The 17820-nt window shown below is 49.4% G+C and overlaps 11 protein-coding genes across 11 annotated transcripts; 4 read left to right on the top strand and 7 right to left on the bottom strand.

The window, feature by feature from the left end:
• Positions 1-901: 901 nt before the first annotated feature.
• COCVIDRAFT_31780 (hypothetical protein) lies at positions 902-3332 on the top strand (the record flags this gene model as incomplete). The annotated part of the gene is made up of 5 exons (XM_014695034.1): positions 902-1188; positions 1248-1482; positions 1546-1868; positions 1925-2301; positions 2368-3332. 5 exons carry the CDS (start codon positions 902-904, stop codon positions 3330-3332), a joined length of 2187 nt encoding a protein of 728 aa, XP_014550520.1.
• A 198-nt stretch (positions 3333-3530) lies between these two features.
• COCVIDRAFT_115245 (hypothetical protein) lies at positions 3531-4091 on the bottom strand (the record flags this gene model as incomplete). The annotated part of the gene is made up of 1 exon (XM_014695033.1): positions 3531-4091. One exon carries the CDS (start codon positions 4089-4091, stop codon positions 3531-3533), a length of 561 nt encoding a protein of 186 aa, XP_014550519.1.
• A 131-nt stretch (positions 4092-4222) lies between these two features.
• COCVIDRAFT_31779 (hypothetical protein) lies at positions 4223-4980 on the top strand (the record flags this gene model as incomplete). Its single annotated transcript, XM_014695032.1, has 3 exons — positions 4223-4255; positions 4313-4653; positions 4710-4980. The coding sequence occupies 3 exons, from the start codon at positions 4223-4225 to the stop codon at positions 4978-4980; spliced, it is 645 nt and encodes a 214-aa protein (XP_014550518.1).
• A 1279-nt stretch (positions 4981-6259) lies between these two features.
• Positions 6260-6958, bottom strand: COCVIDRAFT_21064 (hypothetical protein; the record flags this gene model as incomplete). The annotated part of the gene is made up of 2 exons (XM_014695031.1): positions 6260-6871; positions 6923-6958. The coding sequence occupies 2 exons, from the start codon at positions 6956-6958 to the stop codon at positions 6260-6262; spliced, it is 648 nt and encodes a 215-aa protein (XP_014550517.1).
• A 682-nt stretch (positions 6959-7640) lies between these two features.
• COCVIDRAFT_115283 (hypothetical protein) lies at positions 7641-8774 on the bottom strand (the record flags this gene model as incomplete). Its single annotated transcript, XM_014695030.1, has 1 exon — positions 7641-8774. A coding segment is annotated over one exon (1134 nt), but the record flags the coding sequence as incomplete, so codon positions are not given.
• A 324-nt stretch (positions 8775-9098) lies between these two features.
• COCVIDRAFT_57901 (hypothetical protein) lies at positions 9099-9449 on the bottom strand (the record flags this gene model as incomplete). Its single annotated transcript, XM_014695029.1, has 1 exon — positions 9099-9449. A coding segment is annotated over one exon (351 nt), but the record flags the coding sequence as incomplete, so codon positions are not given.
• A 1734-nt stretch (positions 9450-11183) lies between these two features.
• COCVIDRAFT_21062 (hypothetical protein) lies at positions 11184-12240 on the bottom strand (the record flags this gene model as incomplete). The annotated part of the gene is made up of 4 exons (XM_014695028.1): positions 11184-11235; positions 11429-11484; positions 11589-11717; positions 12028-12240. 4 exons carry the CDS (start codon positions 12238-12240, stop codon positions 11184-11186), a joined length of 450 nt encoding a protein of 149 aa, XP_014550514.1.
• Positions 12241-12777: 537 nt separating this feature from the next.
• Positions 12778-12927, bottom strand: COCVIDRAFT_115266 (hypothetical protein; the record flags this gene model as incomplete). The annotated part of the gene is made up of 1 exon (XM_014695027.1): positions 12778-12927. A coding segment is annotated over one exon (150 nt), but the record flags the coding sequence as incomplete, so codon positions are not given.
• A 48-nt stretch (positions 12928-12975) lies between these two features.
• Positions 12976-13761, top strand: COCVIDRAFT_31777 (hypothetical protein; the record flags this gene model as incomplete). The annotated part of the gene is made up of 1 exon (XM_014695026.1): positions 12976-13761. One exon carries the CDS (start codon positions 12976-12978, stop codon positions 13759-13761), a length of 786 nt encoding a protein of 261 aa, XP_014550512.1.
• Positions 13762-14373: 612 nt separating this feature from the next.
• On the bottom strand, positions 14374-14559 carry COCVIDRAFT_115251 (hypothetical protein; the record flags this gene model as incomplete). The annotated part of the gene is made up of 1 exon (XM_014695025.1): positions 14374-14559. One exon carries the CDS (start codon positions 14557-14559, stop codon positions 14374-14376), a length of 186 nt encoding a protein of 61 aa, XP_014550511.1.
• Positions 14560-16939: 2380 nt separating this feature from the next.
• On the top strand, positions 16940-17740 carry COCVIDRAFT_115252 (hypothetical protein; the record flags this gene model as incomplete). Its single annotated transcript, XM_014695024.1, has 1 exon — positions 16940-17740. One exon carries the CDS (start codon positions 16940-16942, stop codon positions 17738-17740), a length of 801 nt encoding a protein of 266 aa, XP_014550510.1.
• Positions 17741-17820: the final 80 nt, after the last annotated feature.

Raw genomic sequence — 17820 nt, 5'->3', positions numbered from 1 at the left:
GATAGATTCTTCTAGAATCTAGAGCAGCTAGTATATATAGAAGTAAAATAACTAATAGATAGAGAGTAGAGACGATTATAACTATAAGAGTAGATTAATCTAATCTTTATCTCTCTTCTCTAGCACTATTTCTTTTCTATTAAGAATCTATTAACTAGCTACCTCTAAGCCTACTAGAAATAAGTAGAAGGTAGAGACCTCTACCTCTAAGTTCTATTAGAACAAGCAGCTACTTCCACCTACTTATTCTAATATAATCTAATCTCTACTATACTCTATAGTAGAGAGTATCTATTTACTAGTCTATATATAATATTAGATAGATTTAAAAAGTTAAGAGCTAGATATTACTTAGAAAGATTAAACTATTAAGGAATTAGATATAACTTAATATAAGATTTACTATCTTAAACAATCCAACGGCGATTTGGCTGCTGATTTTAGTAGTTTGTGACGCCGTTTCTGGACGCTAACTTGCCGCAAAACCCCCCTAATCGTGCGGGCTGTGGCCCGAGCGGAAGCGTCTCCGGCTTTCCTACCTTGGCTAGCGTAGGTGTTAAACAAGTCCAAGGGCCGATTCAATTTCCTGTTAGGAACGCTGCGGCACGCCTGCGACCTGACTCGCTCCTCCGAACACTACATGTAAATGCTAACCTAACCTAAGGTCGTCCTGCTAGCAGAGTATTAAAGGCTCCTTCCTCGCTGTCTAGAGCAACATCAACAGGGACCTTATCCTCCTTTTCTTGTTTCTTCTTTTGCAGCCTGCATTATCGTTCAAACTTAAATTCTCGTCGTGTTATTCTATTCTCCCTTTACGCCTTGCCTTAGATGCACAGCTTTAGATGCATGCTCTGCCTCTACTCGCTCTACCTCTCCCACGTCTCTGCAAATACTGCGCGACATGGGACGACGTTTACTGGTTAAGAGTTCCTCCAACGACAGCGATTACACTAGATCTGACACACACGATGGTATGGAGCTGGATACAGATCTGACAGACATCAACGAATTTGCCGACAACAACAATGAGGATGATGAGGATGAAGCATGGCTCTTCCCCAATGAGGATCATCCGCCTGAGTACTACCTTCAGCAGCTAGAGGTCTTCGATGAACAAGAGTATGCGAAAGAGGACTACAAGGACAGCAGTACTCGCTTGCTTGATCGTATGGAAGATCAGTGGAATCAGTACGTCTCCCGTTCCCCTTGTAGCTTGCGCTAGAACGCATAGACTAACCTCGGCATAGATGCTGGACGTACCTAAAAAAAGACCACTATCGTGCCTACGCAACTGTATCCGTCGCTACTCTATACACGTTCTTTGACTGGCTACTCAGCCAGCGCCAGGGAAAAAACGGGAGAAAACGCCGAGGGACCAAGTTCGCCAGCTCCCTAGGGACGTATTGGAAGGTTTTCCGCCTAGTGTATGAAAGAGCAACAGGAGCAAAACTAGATGGAAAGATGAATCGAAGCATGCACAAGGTATTAAGAGCTAGCTTTCTCGTTGCAATCTTACATGAGTATTCAGATCTAACTTAACAACAGGTTCTAAGGAAGCTGGCAAAGAAGCACGGGTTGAAGAAGATAGGCCGAGACAAGGCCTGCATGTATGTCGAGGATTTGGCCCAAGTGTTGCAAACGAATCTGGTAACCACCGAAAAGAGATATCCACACGGACGCTATAGGATACAAGCCCAGCTCTATTTACAACTGGGTGGGTTTACAGCGAATCGGCCTCAAGCTCTTCTCAGTCTCTGCTATCGGCATATACAAGTCACGCTATTACGGGATCCAGAAGGTGGCCCTCAACGAGTATTGCTAGAGTTCACCTTCGAATTCACAAAGGAGTTCCTTGGTATCAAAGACATGTACCTGATTATTCTTCCTATGCTATAACTCACACGCTTGCTAACTATTGTCTAAGGAATACCTTCCCTCTCCCAGAAATTATGTACGACGAGACGCTACTTTTCAGTCCACATGTCTTCCTCCTTGGCCTGCTATTCTACGACCGGGCGTTTGCAGCCTACAATCTAACCTCACCAGAGGAACTAAGCAGGCTGACGATCCCGCCAGGCCGCAACGAACTACCTTTACGCCTGAACCCGATGTTAGACAATATTCCCGTGTTTCGTAAAGCGGTGAGAACCCTGCACGGTTGGGACATCTCTTCTAACGACCCTCTTCCCTACTCCACCTTGCTGCCGTGGATTCGAACTTTGGGCGAGGTCACGGGATTTTCTCAAGTCACCCGTCCTTATTCACTGAGATATGCCGGAGGGAAGGCCTTTAATGAAAACGGTAAGTCCAGCGATCTATTCTATGCAAGACGTATGACGCAGGGTGCAGAATTAACGTAGTGTATAGGCAACGTTAGTGAGGCCATGCAAAACCTGATGATGGGCCACGCTAGCATAGTGACATTCTTGAGGCATTACCTCTCACGACGTATCACCGTTGACACGCAGGCTGTTGTGCGAGGCATCCAGCCTCAGGCAGCCCTTATGCGGGCGGCTTGTACTATGAGCCGTTCGATTGATCGTCGTCGGCCACGACGACTTACACAGGAACAGTCTGCATCTGTGGATAATGATCCTTCCGTCCGTTCCCTGCTTAACAGACGAGAGCAACTCAAACGTACAGTTCCCAATGCAACAAAACATCCTAAGTACAAAGCGCTTGCCACCAAAATCAACCAAGAAAGGCAGCGTCGACGGCATGCCCTTCTTAAGGACATCAAGGAACGCTGGGAGTTTGAACAACCCGTGCGTGACGTCGAGCGACAGCTTGCTGGCTTAGAAACTAAGGACGACCCGGAGCCGATTCACGACATTATGCTCCCGGCTCAAGGGGAGCTGGCCGACTCGGTCCTGTCGAACCCAGGGACCACTATAGAAGAGGAGATGAACAGGCGTAATAGGGCCATTCGTGCGGTTTCCCTGTACTGTGGCGTCGAAGAGGGGGGAATGAACCCTATCCGAATAGTAAGGCAGAGCAGGAACGCCACGCCACCCGTCAAGAGCCAGCAGACATACGACGAAGAGGCATTGGAAGCAGCCAAGATCTCGGTGTTCAAGGAGAAAAGGCCGAAGATATGTTTCCTTTGCCTAGGCAACGAAGGACTGCCGTTGGCACAACGCATACATCCCTTTAGTACCCCAGGCGATCTTAGTAAGCATCTTGGACGTAAGCACCTGAAACACATTGAGAGTGGGAAGAGTCTTAGTTGCAATCTTTGTAAGGTACCCCTATTAGACAAGATGCACTTGCAACGACATGCTCAAGAGATTCACGGAACCGTATCCCCTAGGCATTCGTATGATTGCTGCTAGCACCTAGAATGTCCTATCAGGGTATGAAGATACATTCTAAACTGTCGAAGCTGCCCTCTCTACATGCCGATGACTTAGTACCATAGAGAGGGGACAAACGTCGCCTTCATTCGTTTGGTAATCATCTAGAAGTGGTTCTTCTGGTGCATCTGGCTGCGAAGGACATTTGCACATCTCCTCCTCGTCCTTACATTTACGTTATTGCGCCAATTGACATTGAATCCAAGCTGCATCATGTTTACTGACTTCCCTTTCATACCTTATATAGGCCTTGAAATACCTTGCAATCTTGTGTAGATTAATGCAGCCACCATGTTCGAACCATTTCTGCAACATCAAGCCCCACGTCCAAGGCCAGTCCCGATTCCATCGGTAACAGTCCGTGTCAAGTTTGAAGCGTGCGGGGGCAAGCGAAGGCAGGTCGAGCATTTTCTCAATACAGGATACGTGAAAACACACTCGCGGTACTGTGTCGAACACGATCCGATATTCCTCTTTGATCACTCTGCACTCTGCGAAGGAACAGTAATCGGCTCGGCATCGTGCTCGTGCCATCCACGTAGGGGGCGTTGGATGTAGCAGGATTGCTAACGCGGGCTTACTCTCGAGTTCACCTCGTAAGCGTAACCCGTTCTCCAAACTCTTTTCTTCGGGCGTCATCAGAGAACGGCGCTCCGTTTCGGCAGCCAATTCAGCTATATCCCTCAGTATTTCCTCTCTTTCTTGTAACAGTGTGGTTCTCGCAAGGTTGGTAGACATAATTCGACCCAGAGGCATTCAAAGCGTACCTCCGGTGGCGGAAGAGGAACTCCCGGGTTAAGAAAGGGAGCTCAATGCGGAGCTATTGGAAAAGACTTAGCATGTGCTACATGGATCTCACACGCCACACAATGGACGCAGATGTCCTCACCGACGTTTGTAATGTATGTTCTGATAGACATGTTTATCCCTTGCATCGGGCCGAGCTTATATCATAGCAGTGGATTCCATCCCTAATGCTTGGTAACTCCGAGAAGGAAAAGCATGCCATGTACGTCCAGGACCTCTACACCATTCTTCACGCACTCTGGGTAGATGACACCAAACCCCTCCATGGTTTTATTCGAGTTCAGATATCGCTGCTTCTACTTCTTAGCGGTGCTACAGCGACGAGACCCGGAGCCATCGTCGAAAGCGCAAGTGCTAAAGGCAGCAACAAGGCACTCTCGTTCAAGAACATCGAACTTCTAAAGGTTCGCAGCGTAGTAGACCCTAACCAGAGCACTATTGTGGCGAACGTTAATCTTGAGAACGTCAAAAATAAAGAAAAGGACGGGAAACCGTAAGTAAGATAGCCGTTGTCGAGGATAAGAAGTCTCGCTAAGTATCGCATTGCAGAAAGAAGTTCACCTTCCGCTTAAAAGGGACCCCCGCCTTCTGCATAGTTTCCTACATTCTGAGCATCGGCATCGGTCAAGGAGCATTGAGAGACGAATTTGCTAGTGTTCAAGATATATTCGACCTGAGTATACCTGCGGACCGCGACGTACTCCGCATCAAATGGGAAAAGGAGTTGCTAAACAAACCGTTCCTATGCGATTTAAGGAGTACAAGCGAGGGTGTCCGCATATTGAAAGAGAAGGCGTTTCCAATACGCGAAATATCGTGACACTTTTGTACGCTTAGGGCGTGTTGCGGGCTTTGAAGAATCATTAGAGCGGTACCAGCTACGACGGGCTTCTGGAAGGAGTATCAACAGTAATTCTGCCTTAGATCGTGTGTTGCTCTTCTTTCGTCCAGGCTTATAGGATCTACCAGGCGCTCTTGACCCAGTAGAACGGAACCAGACTACGGGTCATCTTGGGAGCACATACGGAAAGAGACACGGCAGCCACAGGCATTCAAGCGAAAAAGGGCGGGGTTGATCGCATGTGAACCTAATGGCTCATTTTTCTTGAAAAAACGAAACAAGGGCACCAATGGTGTCGAGAGGAGCCCGCTGCATCTGGATTGCGAAATGGTGAAAGAAAAGCTGGACGCACCACGGCGCGAAAACGTCTTGGAGGTACGGTCTCAGCAGCTGTTTCCAACCGTGGCCCCTCACCCGATATGCCTCATCTGCATAGGGAATGAAGAGTTCTCGGATGAGCGGAGGATGCGCTGTATTCCACGAAAGGACGTACTAAGGAAGCATGTGGAGACGCATTTCGGACTCGCTGAACTTCAATCAGAGTTCCAATGCCGCCATCCTACATGTTCGGATATATTGGTGGATATGATGCACTTCAAGAGGCATTCGCTCGACATTCACCGGGTGTCCCATTGATATATGTAACTTCAACTCTTCCAGTAGTTATGTATTTTGAGGACAGAGGGATGATCCTAGGATGTAATAGCCATGTCACGACCTAAAGAAACCTTGCCGTGTCTTTAGGTTTAAACTAGCTGTAGGTAAAGACTTAAATAGGAACTAATCTCGGCTACAGCATTTATGACAGCTACTTTCCCATACTAAATCTCAAGTTTGCACAACGCACAACTTCATTTCGACAATCTATGATTTAACGGAGCTCGAACGGCCTACAATACCCTGCGCTGCCTGTCCCGATTCAAAGCTTTATAGATACTAACGACGTCGCCCTCTACGACTTGATTGATGAAAGGAACATATCTAAGGCTTGGTGGAATGAAGATCTTGATCTGTGTGGAATCAACCATCTGGAATGGGCTAAGAGCATAAACGAGCGTCTTAGTGAGCTCAGCTTGTGTGATGTGTATTGAAGGATTACGGCCTGAAATGCCCATACTTCCCTTCCTAGCTTTGTCTATCATTTTAGGGACGATTCTGAGGAACAATGCGACCTATCGAAAGACGTTCCAGATGTCTGAGCTGTGTTTAATACCCTAAAGAGTGTGTTTCCCTACCATGACCCATCATAGCGCAAATATCATGTCCGCAAACAGTACCAGTAACCCACTAACATATTCAGACACGTGGGACCAACGTCTGGATTCCAACTCATGAAATCATTAAGGTTGATTCCTTTGTCTAGAGAGATCTTGTAGCAGTAGTCTCCAGCAACTGCCTGATAATATTCCTTGCAATCTTTCCTGACGTTTGGCTGGTGCGGCTCTGGGACTTTCGGCGCATCACGTACGTGGACGCAGTACTTGCAAGCCGGGGAAAGGTTATCGCATGCCGGTTTGTGAATCGATGGATTGTATGCGAACAGTTGGTCTAGGCTTAATGGTGGATTCTGTTGGATGATTGCCTGGCATATATCGCCGGTCTTGACCTCATGGAATTTGTCGCACTTGGCGTTATAATCGGTAGGACAGACAGACGGGTTCGATCCTTTGGCGACACAGTAGGAGCATCCTGCGTACAGGTTGTTGCAACTGGGTGTGTTAAGACTCGGGTTCAAGGCATAGAAATCTTTCGGCGCGAGTCCATTCGCGGCAGCAATCGAGTCGCAGGTGCCGGACGTTACGAGAAAGCTTTTCGTGCATCCACTGATGAGAGCAGGGCATGTCCAGTCGCGCCGAATGAGTGATGCTGACTGAGCTTAGTTAGTATGCGCAGGGTGTTTAGGTATGGACGAACAACCCACAGCCAGTCCTAGAAGTGCTAGGAGGAGAAGCTGCATATTAAGTCTATGTAATTTTGAGATGAGAGACGTGTTCTTTGGAGGTTGGGCGGTTTGCGAATCATTGTGAACATTTTATTCTGACCTTTGTACAAATTTTTAGTGTTGTCTGATGTGGCGTGATCCTGAAAAGGTGCGCTTATTATGAGCTTGATGTGCATGAAAGATATCACGCCAGGGATTTCAGGGCTCATTTACGATCAGGAGATCTCTTGGAAATGAATTCTTTGATTTATTAGTAGAAGTGGTGTAAGAACAGTCTCGCTCAAGGGCATAATGTCTGTGATGCTGTCGCACGGTTGAGTGCGGTTATTATGGACAGAATAACTAGAGGAGAGTGTATGTAACGTATTATTTTTAGCATCCTAGCTCAGCTCATAAGAAGGTCATCGCACAGTGTTATTAGTAATAAGGTTCATATTCCCGACAGCGCTTAGCCTGCAACAGGTGCGATGTAATGCGTCCCACAACCAAACCAGCAGCCCCACCAAAGTCAACGCGACACTCCACCGTGGTCGGACAGATGATACAGTGCCCGTGCGCGAGGTGAGCCAGGTCGCGGGGTGAGCCACCCCAACAGAATAACGACTTCAAAAAGACGAGGCTGTACAGCCACGTACAAAAGCGATTATCGCGAGATATCTTAGTGTATTAATAAATAGATGTATGCAAAACTTTCTATCTACTCAGAATGTTTCTTAGGTAGTCGTACTGAGCGTGTGCGCGTGATCTGGGTGGGCGGAGGAGGAGCCTCAGGTGCAGCGTCCACCCGACTTGCTGCGCCCACAACACGACGACGCTTTGTCGGATTTTTTGCAGCACTATGTGAGGCTTTTCGCTTAGACCCTTTAGGTGTATCGCGAGATTTTTGTGAGGTTGCAGCTTCGCGTTGCTGTTGTTTAAGCGCTCGAGCTGTAGCCAGTTCTTCAGCCCGCGCTTTCTTCGCCTTGCGCCTCTCCTCAGCAGCATGTTGACGAGCTACCTTTGCAGCCTCAGCTTGCTGCTTCTTGTACCTTGTTGCCGCCGCTTTTAGCTCTCTATCGTGAGTTTTCTGGAGTCGCAGTCGCTCGGCTTCGTCTTGTTTTACGGCCTCGCGCCAGCGCGCTTCGCGGAGCTTCTTTGGAGACCTGAATATAGAGCCGCCGTAGTACTCCTCGCGCTGCTGAAGGTCTAGCGTATTGCGCTTCTTCTGTTTCTTGTTCTTAGTGTCGAGAGCTTCTTGTAAACCTAAGTTTTCCTCGCGAAGCAGCTTGTTCTTGACCTGTAGCGCCTCTACTCGCTCTAGCAGCTCTGTAGCTTGAGCTTTGGCTCTATCCTCGACTAGTTCGTCAAGTAAATCGTGGAGTTTCTTACGAGTATCGCTGCCGCTGCTGTGTGAAACTTCTGAGTCGTAATCTTGTCGCGAAGTGCTGTTGTTAAAGTGCTTTAGTACACGCTCCGCGTCCATCGGCCACACGCCTGTAGCTTGAAAGCTCTTCGAGATGAGCTCTGGCTTCATTGTAGAGCTCCACGCCGCCCAGAAGTTTGTAAAGAAAGATTGTTTCGTGCTCATTAGGTGTCCTTGCGATTGCTGGAGCTGGCGGTCAAGCGCTGTGGTGTAGTGCTTCGCGAGCGGCGAGAACAGCACCACATCGAGCGGCTGAAGGCTGTGGGTTGAGTGCGGGGGGAAGATGGCAAGTAGGATTCGATTGGCGTCGCAAAAATCTAAGAAATCAGCGGTAACGTGGCTGCCGTGGCCGTCAAGGATTAGAAGGCGCCCTCGTCGTCGCGCTTTAGCTGCAGTATGGCGGTTAAATACCTGTTCGAGCCAGGCAAGCCCGATATCATTATTTGACCACCCTGTGGGCGAGTTAGAGAAGAAAACCTGATGTTTGTCGACCTCTACGTCGTCAACCCAGCTCGATTGAATCCTAGAGGATCCCTGGTAGATAAGAGCGGGCCGCAGTGCCTCACCAGAAGCGCATACGCAAGCAATAAGCGTTACCCATTCTCTGTTGCCATCCTTGATCGCTTCAGTACGTTCTTTTGACTGCTAAACTGTCTTACTGAAGACTTGTTTCGAGCGTGAGGCGATGCCGACGAAGAAGCCCTTCTCATCCATATTGTACGTGTTACGCTCGTCAACGTCGTACTCGCGCATCTTGGAGTGAAGTAGATCAAAGTACGACTCATGGCTTTCTCTACTGTCAGCCTCGTGGCGCTCGCGATCGATCTCGGCACTCCATTTGGTGGTAAGATGGTCAGCGTGGCGGCGCAGAAACCGAGTAACCCAGCTTTCAGAAACCTCCCACTTCGCAATCGCGCTGGCGAAATTTGCTACCATCTCTCGCGTTGGTGGCAAACCTCGCCTTGTGCATTTTTCTATGTATTGGACAAGTTCTAACTTCTGTTGTGGGTTGAGTAATAGCTGGCGTTCTGCCTGGGCTTCATTAGACCTTCTTTTGCCTTGGTGCCTCAGCGACAGCGTCGTCCGATTAACACCGTATTTTTTTTTTTGCAACTTTGCGGTACGAGAATTCATCTCCTGGTTCACGCGATTCGATATCTTTAATTGCTTCTTGAATTGGGTCCATATTGGTAGAGTTATGACGCGTTGAAGTTGTGACGATAATATTGTTTTGGTGTTCGGGTGGCTCACCCCGCGACCTGGCTCACCTCGCGCACGGGCACTGTAAACCGACGCGCTTGTTGAGCCACCCCACCAACATGTTCACCAAGTCAATAATGAAGCTGTAGAGCCACCCACGATAGCTATCATCCCGAGATTTCCTCGTGTATTACTATATAGATTCATGTGAGAAGCTTGTGCTATTTGGAATATTTTTTTGGTACATGTATTATCATGTTCGTGTCGATTTTGGTTGAGCTGGCGGTGCAGATTGCGCCTCGACAGCACCCCCCCTTTGTCAAATAACTAAGCTAACCACCAGACAGTTACTTGATTGATTGTCGACCAGTCTGCTCTCATCCGATAGGACTGCTTCTGGTACGATAGCAGTTTGCTGAATAGAAGGACATATCAACTCCTCCCTTTAGCGAAGTGATAATTATCCTGAAAGAATTATGTTAGTACTACTGATTTCAATTGAGCAGGCTGGGAGATGGCCTAACCACAATATGCCATCTTCAAATGAAGGTTTTGGTAACAAGAGGACTAAGGCTGCAGATGCTCTAAGCCCTCATAAATTCCAGGACCTCGAGAGTTCTCAGGCAGAGCGTTGTTTTCATATTTGAATAAGACGCCTTCCTCAGTATCGTAGAACGTCGATGCAGACATTGCTACCTGCAGTAACGGCATGTTTCGATCAAGGGTGTTGCAGAGGAGAATTAAACACCTTAGATTTGGTTCTGGTTGACTCGAAGTGGTGCACATTTTGTTGGAAGTAATATCAATAAGGTCGTATAACTCGTTGATACTTTTCAATGACGTAATTGTCGCAACTGCTGCCATTTTCGTGACTTATCACAGCGGTGAAGGAGCAGCTGTTTTGACCCATGACGAAAATCTCAAATCAAAACCCATTATTTAGGTCACCATTTAATCGTGGCATTAGGTAGTAACAGATGACGTCTCTCCACTACGTGTAATGGAAGACTAACGGCCACGCACCTAATCGAATGACACGCCATATTACTTGCGCGCGAAGCGCCGGGCACTCGGTTACACGTCCCGAGCATTTTTGCGCATTTGAGCGGCAAAGCAGATATCATCACCTGAGGTTGTACGATGACGCTGATCGGTTGACTGCAAGGGCTCAGTAGATTAATTAGCGTTAGAAAGCTCTCTGATATGGATGCGAGTAAAGCAAACAATGGCCTACTGCCTCGGGCGTGGCTTAATCAATGATCTTCATCTGTTGTCTCACTAAATCTGTACAACAGCCGTGGTGTTGGCTAGCATCAGCCCTCAATCCAAACCGTGTGATGGCCGATAAGAAACTGAGACAAACCCAGATAGTTACCCAGCTGGCTTGCCCATGTAGAAGGCAGTAAGGAAAAGCTACAAAAGTAAGGAGTGAGCGATTCATGCGGGTCTGTTATCTGACCAGCAGTTCCTAAGCTTCATAATCCTGACATCGCCTACTAGCTTGCCTCTTGACTTCGTCCAACGCGGCGTCTCTCTCTCTCTCTCGATCCTACCGATTTATTCGATCGCTGCTGCGAGTACCATACTCTTGGCTTCATTGCTCTGCGGGAGTGTGGACGCCGCTCTACGTAGCCGCTCTTACTCCATATTGATCGGCTCCGCTAGGTCCAATCCTGTATCAAAGCCGCATCTGCTCGTCCAATAGCAGTGTGAGGGTAGAAAGGCCTAGCAGAAACCTGTACGGCCAGAGGCAACTTCTACTGATTGTAGGCATCGATCAACCACCTTAGAATGTTAGTCCAACTGACCCGCCACTCAACACCTCATCCTTAGCGTTGCGACGTGGATTTGTGCTGCATTGCCTCTTGGTTTGTTGAACTTACCTAATCTCCGATTTTACCATGATTTCCTCCAACTTTGGGGCAGATTCACGCGATTTCTAGCTGCTATTAATTCAATTAACGTGGCTACAGGGTGACGTTAGTGACTGGCTAAGCTTAGGTGTATCAACGGTTGGAATGAAGCAAAGTCGTCGTGACTCACGACAAGCGCGATTGCACGACTCGGCTGCGGAAACGGGTGACGCGCCTCGGCGTAGTATGCATCAAGCGTTTGTACCCGACCCTGGCTGCGAGCAAGCGGCGCAGGTAGGAAGTAGAGCGCCTCTGCGACCTGTGTGGATGCCAGGTAAGCGATGATCTTGAACCACTGGCGGATCCGCTACAGTGCCCGTGCGCCATCAGTGCAGGGTTCGAATATCGGCGCGTTGGATGCACAATATCGAGATCGTACTAAAGGAGTGAAGGACAAATACTGTGCACCGACGTGTGCTAAGCCACCGCGCTGGCTGTTCTACATCTTACTATTAATTCACTATACTTTGACAGCATAATGTGCGGGGACGCATATTGAGCCGGCGCGCAAATCGAGCCACCCACCAACATGTTCACCGAGTCAACAATGAAGCTGTATAGCCACCCACAACAGTTATTATTGCGAGGTTTCTTGGTGTATTACTATCCATGCCAACAGTCCATTGTGATATGACGTGGTTGTTGTTCCTGGCCAGGAAGCGTGTCACCCACCCTTCTCCCACCTCCTCCTTAGCTATCTGTGAAGCAGAGTTTTGTGTCGCCTCTCTTGTAGGTGGAAGGCCTCTCTTTGCTAGACTCTTAAAGTGTCTTATAAGCTCCATCTCTTATTGTGGGCTGAGTTTGTGCTGTTTAATTGATCTGGTTGTTAAAGAGCTCTGAGAGCCTTTGTATCTTCTCATCGAGGTTGTGTAGTTTACGCCGCGTTTCAAAGCTATCTGTCTATATGGAAATTGCTCTACCTGCTCTTACGATTCTAAATCGTTAACTGCGGCCTGTATTGGATCCAAATTGGTGAAGTTATGACGTGTTGAAGTTAATGGTTGTTGATGGCCAGATGGTTGGATCACCGAGTGGGTTGTTTCGCCGATGCCGCCGACGGTAAATGACATTTATCTAGGTCACAAACAATAGTTGGCAGCGACTGAGCTCTGATTGAGCGAAGCGCCTAAGCGAAGCCATGGTGGTCCTCCCAACAGTCCTTGTGGAATCTTCTAGGTTAGGTGTGATCGTGTAACTGCAAGCCGCCGGAAGGCAAAATCGTTCCACTAGGAAGGTATGCTTTGCACCAGAACGGTGCTGGGTTCGCTGATCCGTGCTCTCGGTAAAACGTCCCGAGCCGCCAATGTCCCCAACTCGTCCTAGGCGCGTCTTCTGTCATATGCGGTGTCCTCCATTGCATGCAAAGACAAGGAATGTGGACATAGCAAATGCGTAGTATGGCGAAGTGTGTGCTGGAAATGGACGTAGTGTGAGGAGTTGTTTGCGTCGATGCGACCCTCTAAAATGTAAGGCTCTTCACATCATGGCGAATGTAAGCAACTTGTGATCCCCCTACGATGAGTAGTCCAAACTTCTACACCGCCGAGATGGCTTTCGACACTATAACCGACAACGAATGGTGTTTGGAACAGCCGAACAGCCCCTACCTGGTGGACGCTTGTACTTCGCAACTGGACGAGCTTCCCTGGGCTTTGTCTGACACCTTTTTCGACCAGGCCATTGCGCGCTACGACCTTCCGAACGATTTCTTGCGCAGGTCCTCAGAGGTATCAACAACTGCCTTTGCCACTGCGGTCAACGCGGATACGAACTCAATCCAGATTCTGTCGCCCGATTGCGTGTCTCGACGACAGGCTACGCCAACGTCCCGTTCCTGCAGCGATATGTCATTAGATGGTCCGTCCTGCGCTCCAAAGGGTGAGTCTTCTTCACGGATTTTGGCTGATGCAGGGACGGCACCTAAGCGCCAGATGGGAAAACCAGGCCAGCCCAAACTCGATCCGATCGCACGCAGCGCATCAGGCGCATCAACGGAAGGTCTATGCACCACTAGAATTCCACACAACATGGTCGAGCGGAAGTACCGTGAAGGCTTGAATGCGCAGCTAGAGAGGCTGCGAAGAGCCGTACCGGCGCTGCTGCAGAGCGATGATGGAGACGGCACTAGCCAACCAAGACCAAGTAAATCCATGGTGATTACCGCCGCCATCAATCACATCGAGATGGTTACACTAGAGCGCGATATGTTGCAGGACGAGAACAACAAGATTAACAGTTCGAGAGGCAGACAGGGGTCGAAGAGAAGGCGAGTGGATCCTGCTTCTGGGTCAGCCATTTCTTGAGTGTTGTAGCGAGCTGCAACTCCAAGAATGTGCCCGACGATGTGGGCACGGTATTATCTTAGGGAATTGTGTCGTCTACACATGTTGAGACTGATAGACAAATGACATAGCTTACTAGGCGCTCCATGACCTGCCTAATTCTTTCCAGAACTCTTAGAGCTGTTGCGTCTCCCGAGTCGCTACAGGATGCAGAGTATTAACGGTTACATTCGGCGCTTCAACCATGTTGAGAGTGTTCGGAAGGAGGACCATACGGTAGGAGCCTGCATCGGCTCGGATGGACTGGCAGCGGATCTCGTCTGTGTTTATAACACTGAGGTGCCACAGACTCTTTTTCTTTCTCAGCGTCACCGCACCTCTTATTGTGCCAGCAGGAGCCCCGAGCGCTGAAGATTACCAAGAAGAAAGTCGGTAGACGAATGCCGACGTGCGACAAATGTTCAGGTATTACAAAGACGATCTGCTGATGTGCAGTGTTGTCAGACGATCGCGTGAGGACGTACGATGTAGACCTAGCCATGAAGCAGGACCTCGAGTTCCAGGCTGCCAGGCAATGTGACCAAAAGAGACACCAGGAAGCTGTAAGCTGTCACTAATGCCACTTTGGAGTCCCTAAATATTTACACAGTCGTAGTCCAAGCGTTGAATTTGTGGCTTCTTTCTGTTTTGGTGGCTCGGCTCGACTATCTTAGTCGTCGTTTGTGAGCACGCTCCCGGTGGATGCGACTGCCAATTGCTGCCGGGCGACTGCTTGCTGCTCTTTTTGCTTTCCAACAACCACCGGAGAGTGAGGAACATTGTGCATTTTGCACGGGCTTAAATCGAACTGCGAGGCGACATGCTCGCTTAAACCAAACATTGAGAGACTATAGGTAGTTGCTACTCACGCACAGGGTTCAAAGAGCAGACCGCTGTCCAAGTCCAGAGCATCATCACTTCTTTACCTGTTCTCGCCATCCGAGACGCAGAGTCACACTCGAAGAGAGAACAGGTGCGTAGTAGACTTAGCAGTCTGACTAATCTTTCACTCTGCCGCTTTGCCTAAATCCTCAAAATTGCTTATGGCAAGCCTTGTAAGCCCAGCCCGTGTATTGCGATAGTCGAAAGAAGCGAATACAAAGAATGGAGAGGGGCCTTTGGGCAAGCTAAAGCATCGATCGCGATTAGCATATCCGATATGACGAAGAAAATGGGAAGTGTAGCTACTAGGCTGCTCGATGGTGCAATCCGTTTGAGCGGGCGGCAATGGATAGATGCGGGCGACACTGGACAATGGAGGAACGTGTTACTTTGACTGGACTGTTCCCTTTCCTCATTTCCTAATCGCAGTAGCTGGCCTTCCTGTGAATGTAGATACCTTCGTATCCGTAGACCTTCGCTGCTATGTTGGCAAAACCTGGACCGATGAAGACCATGCGTTGCATGATAACGGAGTGGCGGGAAGCATAGGATTGGACAACGACAGATGATTGATACGATGGCAGCTTATTGGGAAGGGCTACAGCCAAGCTACGGAGCCTAATATCAGCACTTGGTGGGAGAGCTATCGCAAAGCTGAGAAGGAAAAGACGGACTAAAGAGAATCACACAGTGGGCAGCCTTCGACCGGAATGTTGAGGATCAGGCCATGCCTTAGCGGGAAGCTGGACGGAACACAGACCCAGAGACGAGAAGAAGAGGGTTCGCTCTTCCCCTTCTCCAACACATCTGCAGCGAATACCTGTCGCTATCTCTCAATTTTGCGCTCCCTCGGTAGTCATTTCCCTCTACACCTTTCCACTACACAGAACCAGAAATCACCCATGATCTCACCCACAATCTGCATCCTGGAAGCTTAAGGTTCGCTACGAGTAAACCTCTTTGCAAGACACTGTTTTAGAACGACGCGCAAACTATGGCGGAAAGGTGCACGTCGAATCTAGCTAGTGGTCAACCGCAGTGAATTTGGTGCGCCAGTGCGTAGCTAATGCAGATCGCGCGACAAGATAGCCATCCCGTATGATCTCTAGATACGAGACAACTAGATGCCGCGACACGCTTCAAAGTGAAGGTGGATGTTGGCTACATGAGACCGCAGAGACTTGTTCGACGCCTTGCGCCGGTATCGACGTGCAAAAGATCCTGTCAAGGCTTTCGGGCCCCATGTTGTCGTGCTTAAATAACACCTGTAGTGGCCATGTGCAGGGAGATGCACCGTCGTGAGCAAGCAGATCTTGTGGAGACAGCGAGTGTCCGACATGGATGGTCGTGACGCAGCTGTGCGGGGTAAGTAGGGCTCTACCTCTGGGATGCCTTTCGCTTTCACTGAAGTAAGCGCTTTGCATTGAACCCTTTCTTCCATTATTTTGTGAAGCGTCAGACCGCAGACGGTGTTCGCCAGTTCAGAAAGGGATTTCTTCTGCCGGAGAACAGCGCATTGGTGTGCAAAGCGCTAGGCTTGTGCACTTCGAGAGGATGGACACAGCAATCCTAGAGATCCCAAGCTTTGCAGCCCAGATAAGCTTTAGAACAGTCTGGAACGCGAAAACCTGCTCAAAGGATTGCGGATGCACTGTGTTCATTGGAGAAACCACGCTCTGCATCTTGTCGATGGCTCTAGAGCCATATGATGAAAGCTACACAGCTGCACTGCAGACATAGGCTTAAATTGTATCTACACATGACCGTTGGGGCGCATGTGGCGAGGGTCCAGGGACAGATAGATGCAGGGATGCAGGGCATGCTGGGCATGCTACAATACCGCAACGTTGAGTGGCTACAACCTGGTATCTTTTCACCTCGGCGCGGGTCAATGGCAGTAACCATTGCTTGGCGATGCGATCCCTTCAGCTCCCCCGATCTCTGGTCCAAGGTTGGCGCTGTCGTTAACAGCCCATCATCTTTCGACTGCTGTCGTTGTGGGCTGTTGCTGTAGATGGCAACAAGCGTGCGCGAAAGCTGCCATGTGGGTATATGAAGGCATCTTAACTTGGACTAATATATCACTAGAGCATCACACGCAGCATTTGTGCCACTCTTATCCGTTTCTGCCTTGCTCACTCTAGTTCGGAGCCCGGATCCTCGAGCTTGAACACAGCTACGTTATCTGTCTCAGGAGTCTTTACCGTTGTTCAGTAACCGTCTGACTCAATATAATTACTAGTTTACTTTGCTGTGTGCTCTTCACCACCAGAACACCATGCACTCCGGCTTCTCTGCCAACGGCATGGTCGCCGATGCTGACTACTCGCCCATCGACGATTCCTTTTACTGGCAAAACTCGTTCGACCAAGCCTACCCCATCGGCTTGTACACTACCCCACCCGACCAATCGCTAGGAGCCTTTCCTAACTATGCTTGGTTCGAACGGTCTCACTCGTTTATTGAATACTCCGCAGGCTGGGATTGTCACTTAGCGAACTACCCCACGCAGCCGCTTGGCGAATTCAGGGAAAGCTGCGCATCCACTTCTGACAGGGTCTCCACATTCAACCTGCACATGCCTACCACGCCCAACACCAGACTTTACTCTGCTTCACCTCTTAGCGACGACATCACAGCCCTCGTATCCCCACCCTTGTCCCCTCCACTACCTGAGTGCGAGATCCCGAAAGAAGCGCCTTCACCAGACGAAGAGTCGGCTCCACGACAAGTCCGGCCCAAGCGCGGCCGTCCAAGGCTCAACCGCAACCTTTCTGGCGCGAAACCAGTTCCGTCTACCAACGCCTCCTCTTCAAAGCAATACCAGCGTGCGCCACGCCAGCCGCATAATCAAGTTGAGCGCAAGTACCGCGAGGGGTTGAACTCCGATCTGGGGAGACTGAGACGCGCTGTTCCGATGCTGTCGCAGAGCGGGGAGGGCGCTGTAATCGGGTGGCTGAAGCCGAGCAAAGCGATGGTGCTATCGTGCGCTGTTGAGTATATTGCGAAGATTGAGCTTGAGAGGGATGGGCTAAGGAAGAGAAACGAGCAGCTGGGCGGGGAGATGTGCAGAAGTTGAGTACCAAGTGAACAGCGAATCGAGGTACGGCGACAGAACTCTGCTGTTGCCATAGTCACGCAGTAGACGGACGAATCCTG

The sequence above is a fragment of the Bipolaris victoriae genome (genome assembly GCF_000527765.1).
Source record: "Bipolaris victoriae FI3 unplaced genomic scaffold scaffold_184, whole genome shotgun sequence".
Lineage (NCBI taxonomy): Eukaryota > Fungi > Ascomycota > Dothideomycetes > Pleosporales > Pleosporaceae > Bipolaris > Bipolaris victoriae.
This window is presented reverse-complemented; position numbering and strand designations above follow the sequence as displayed.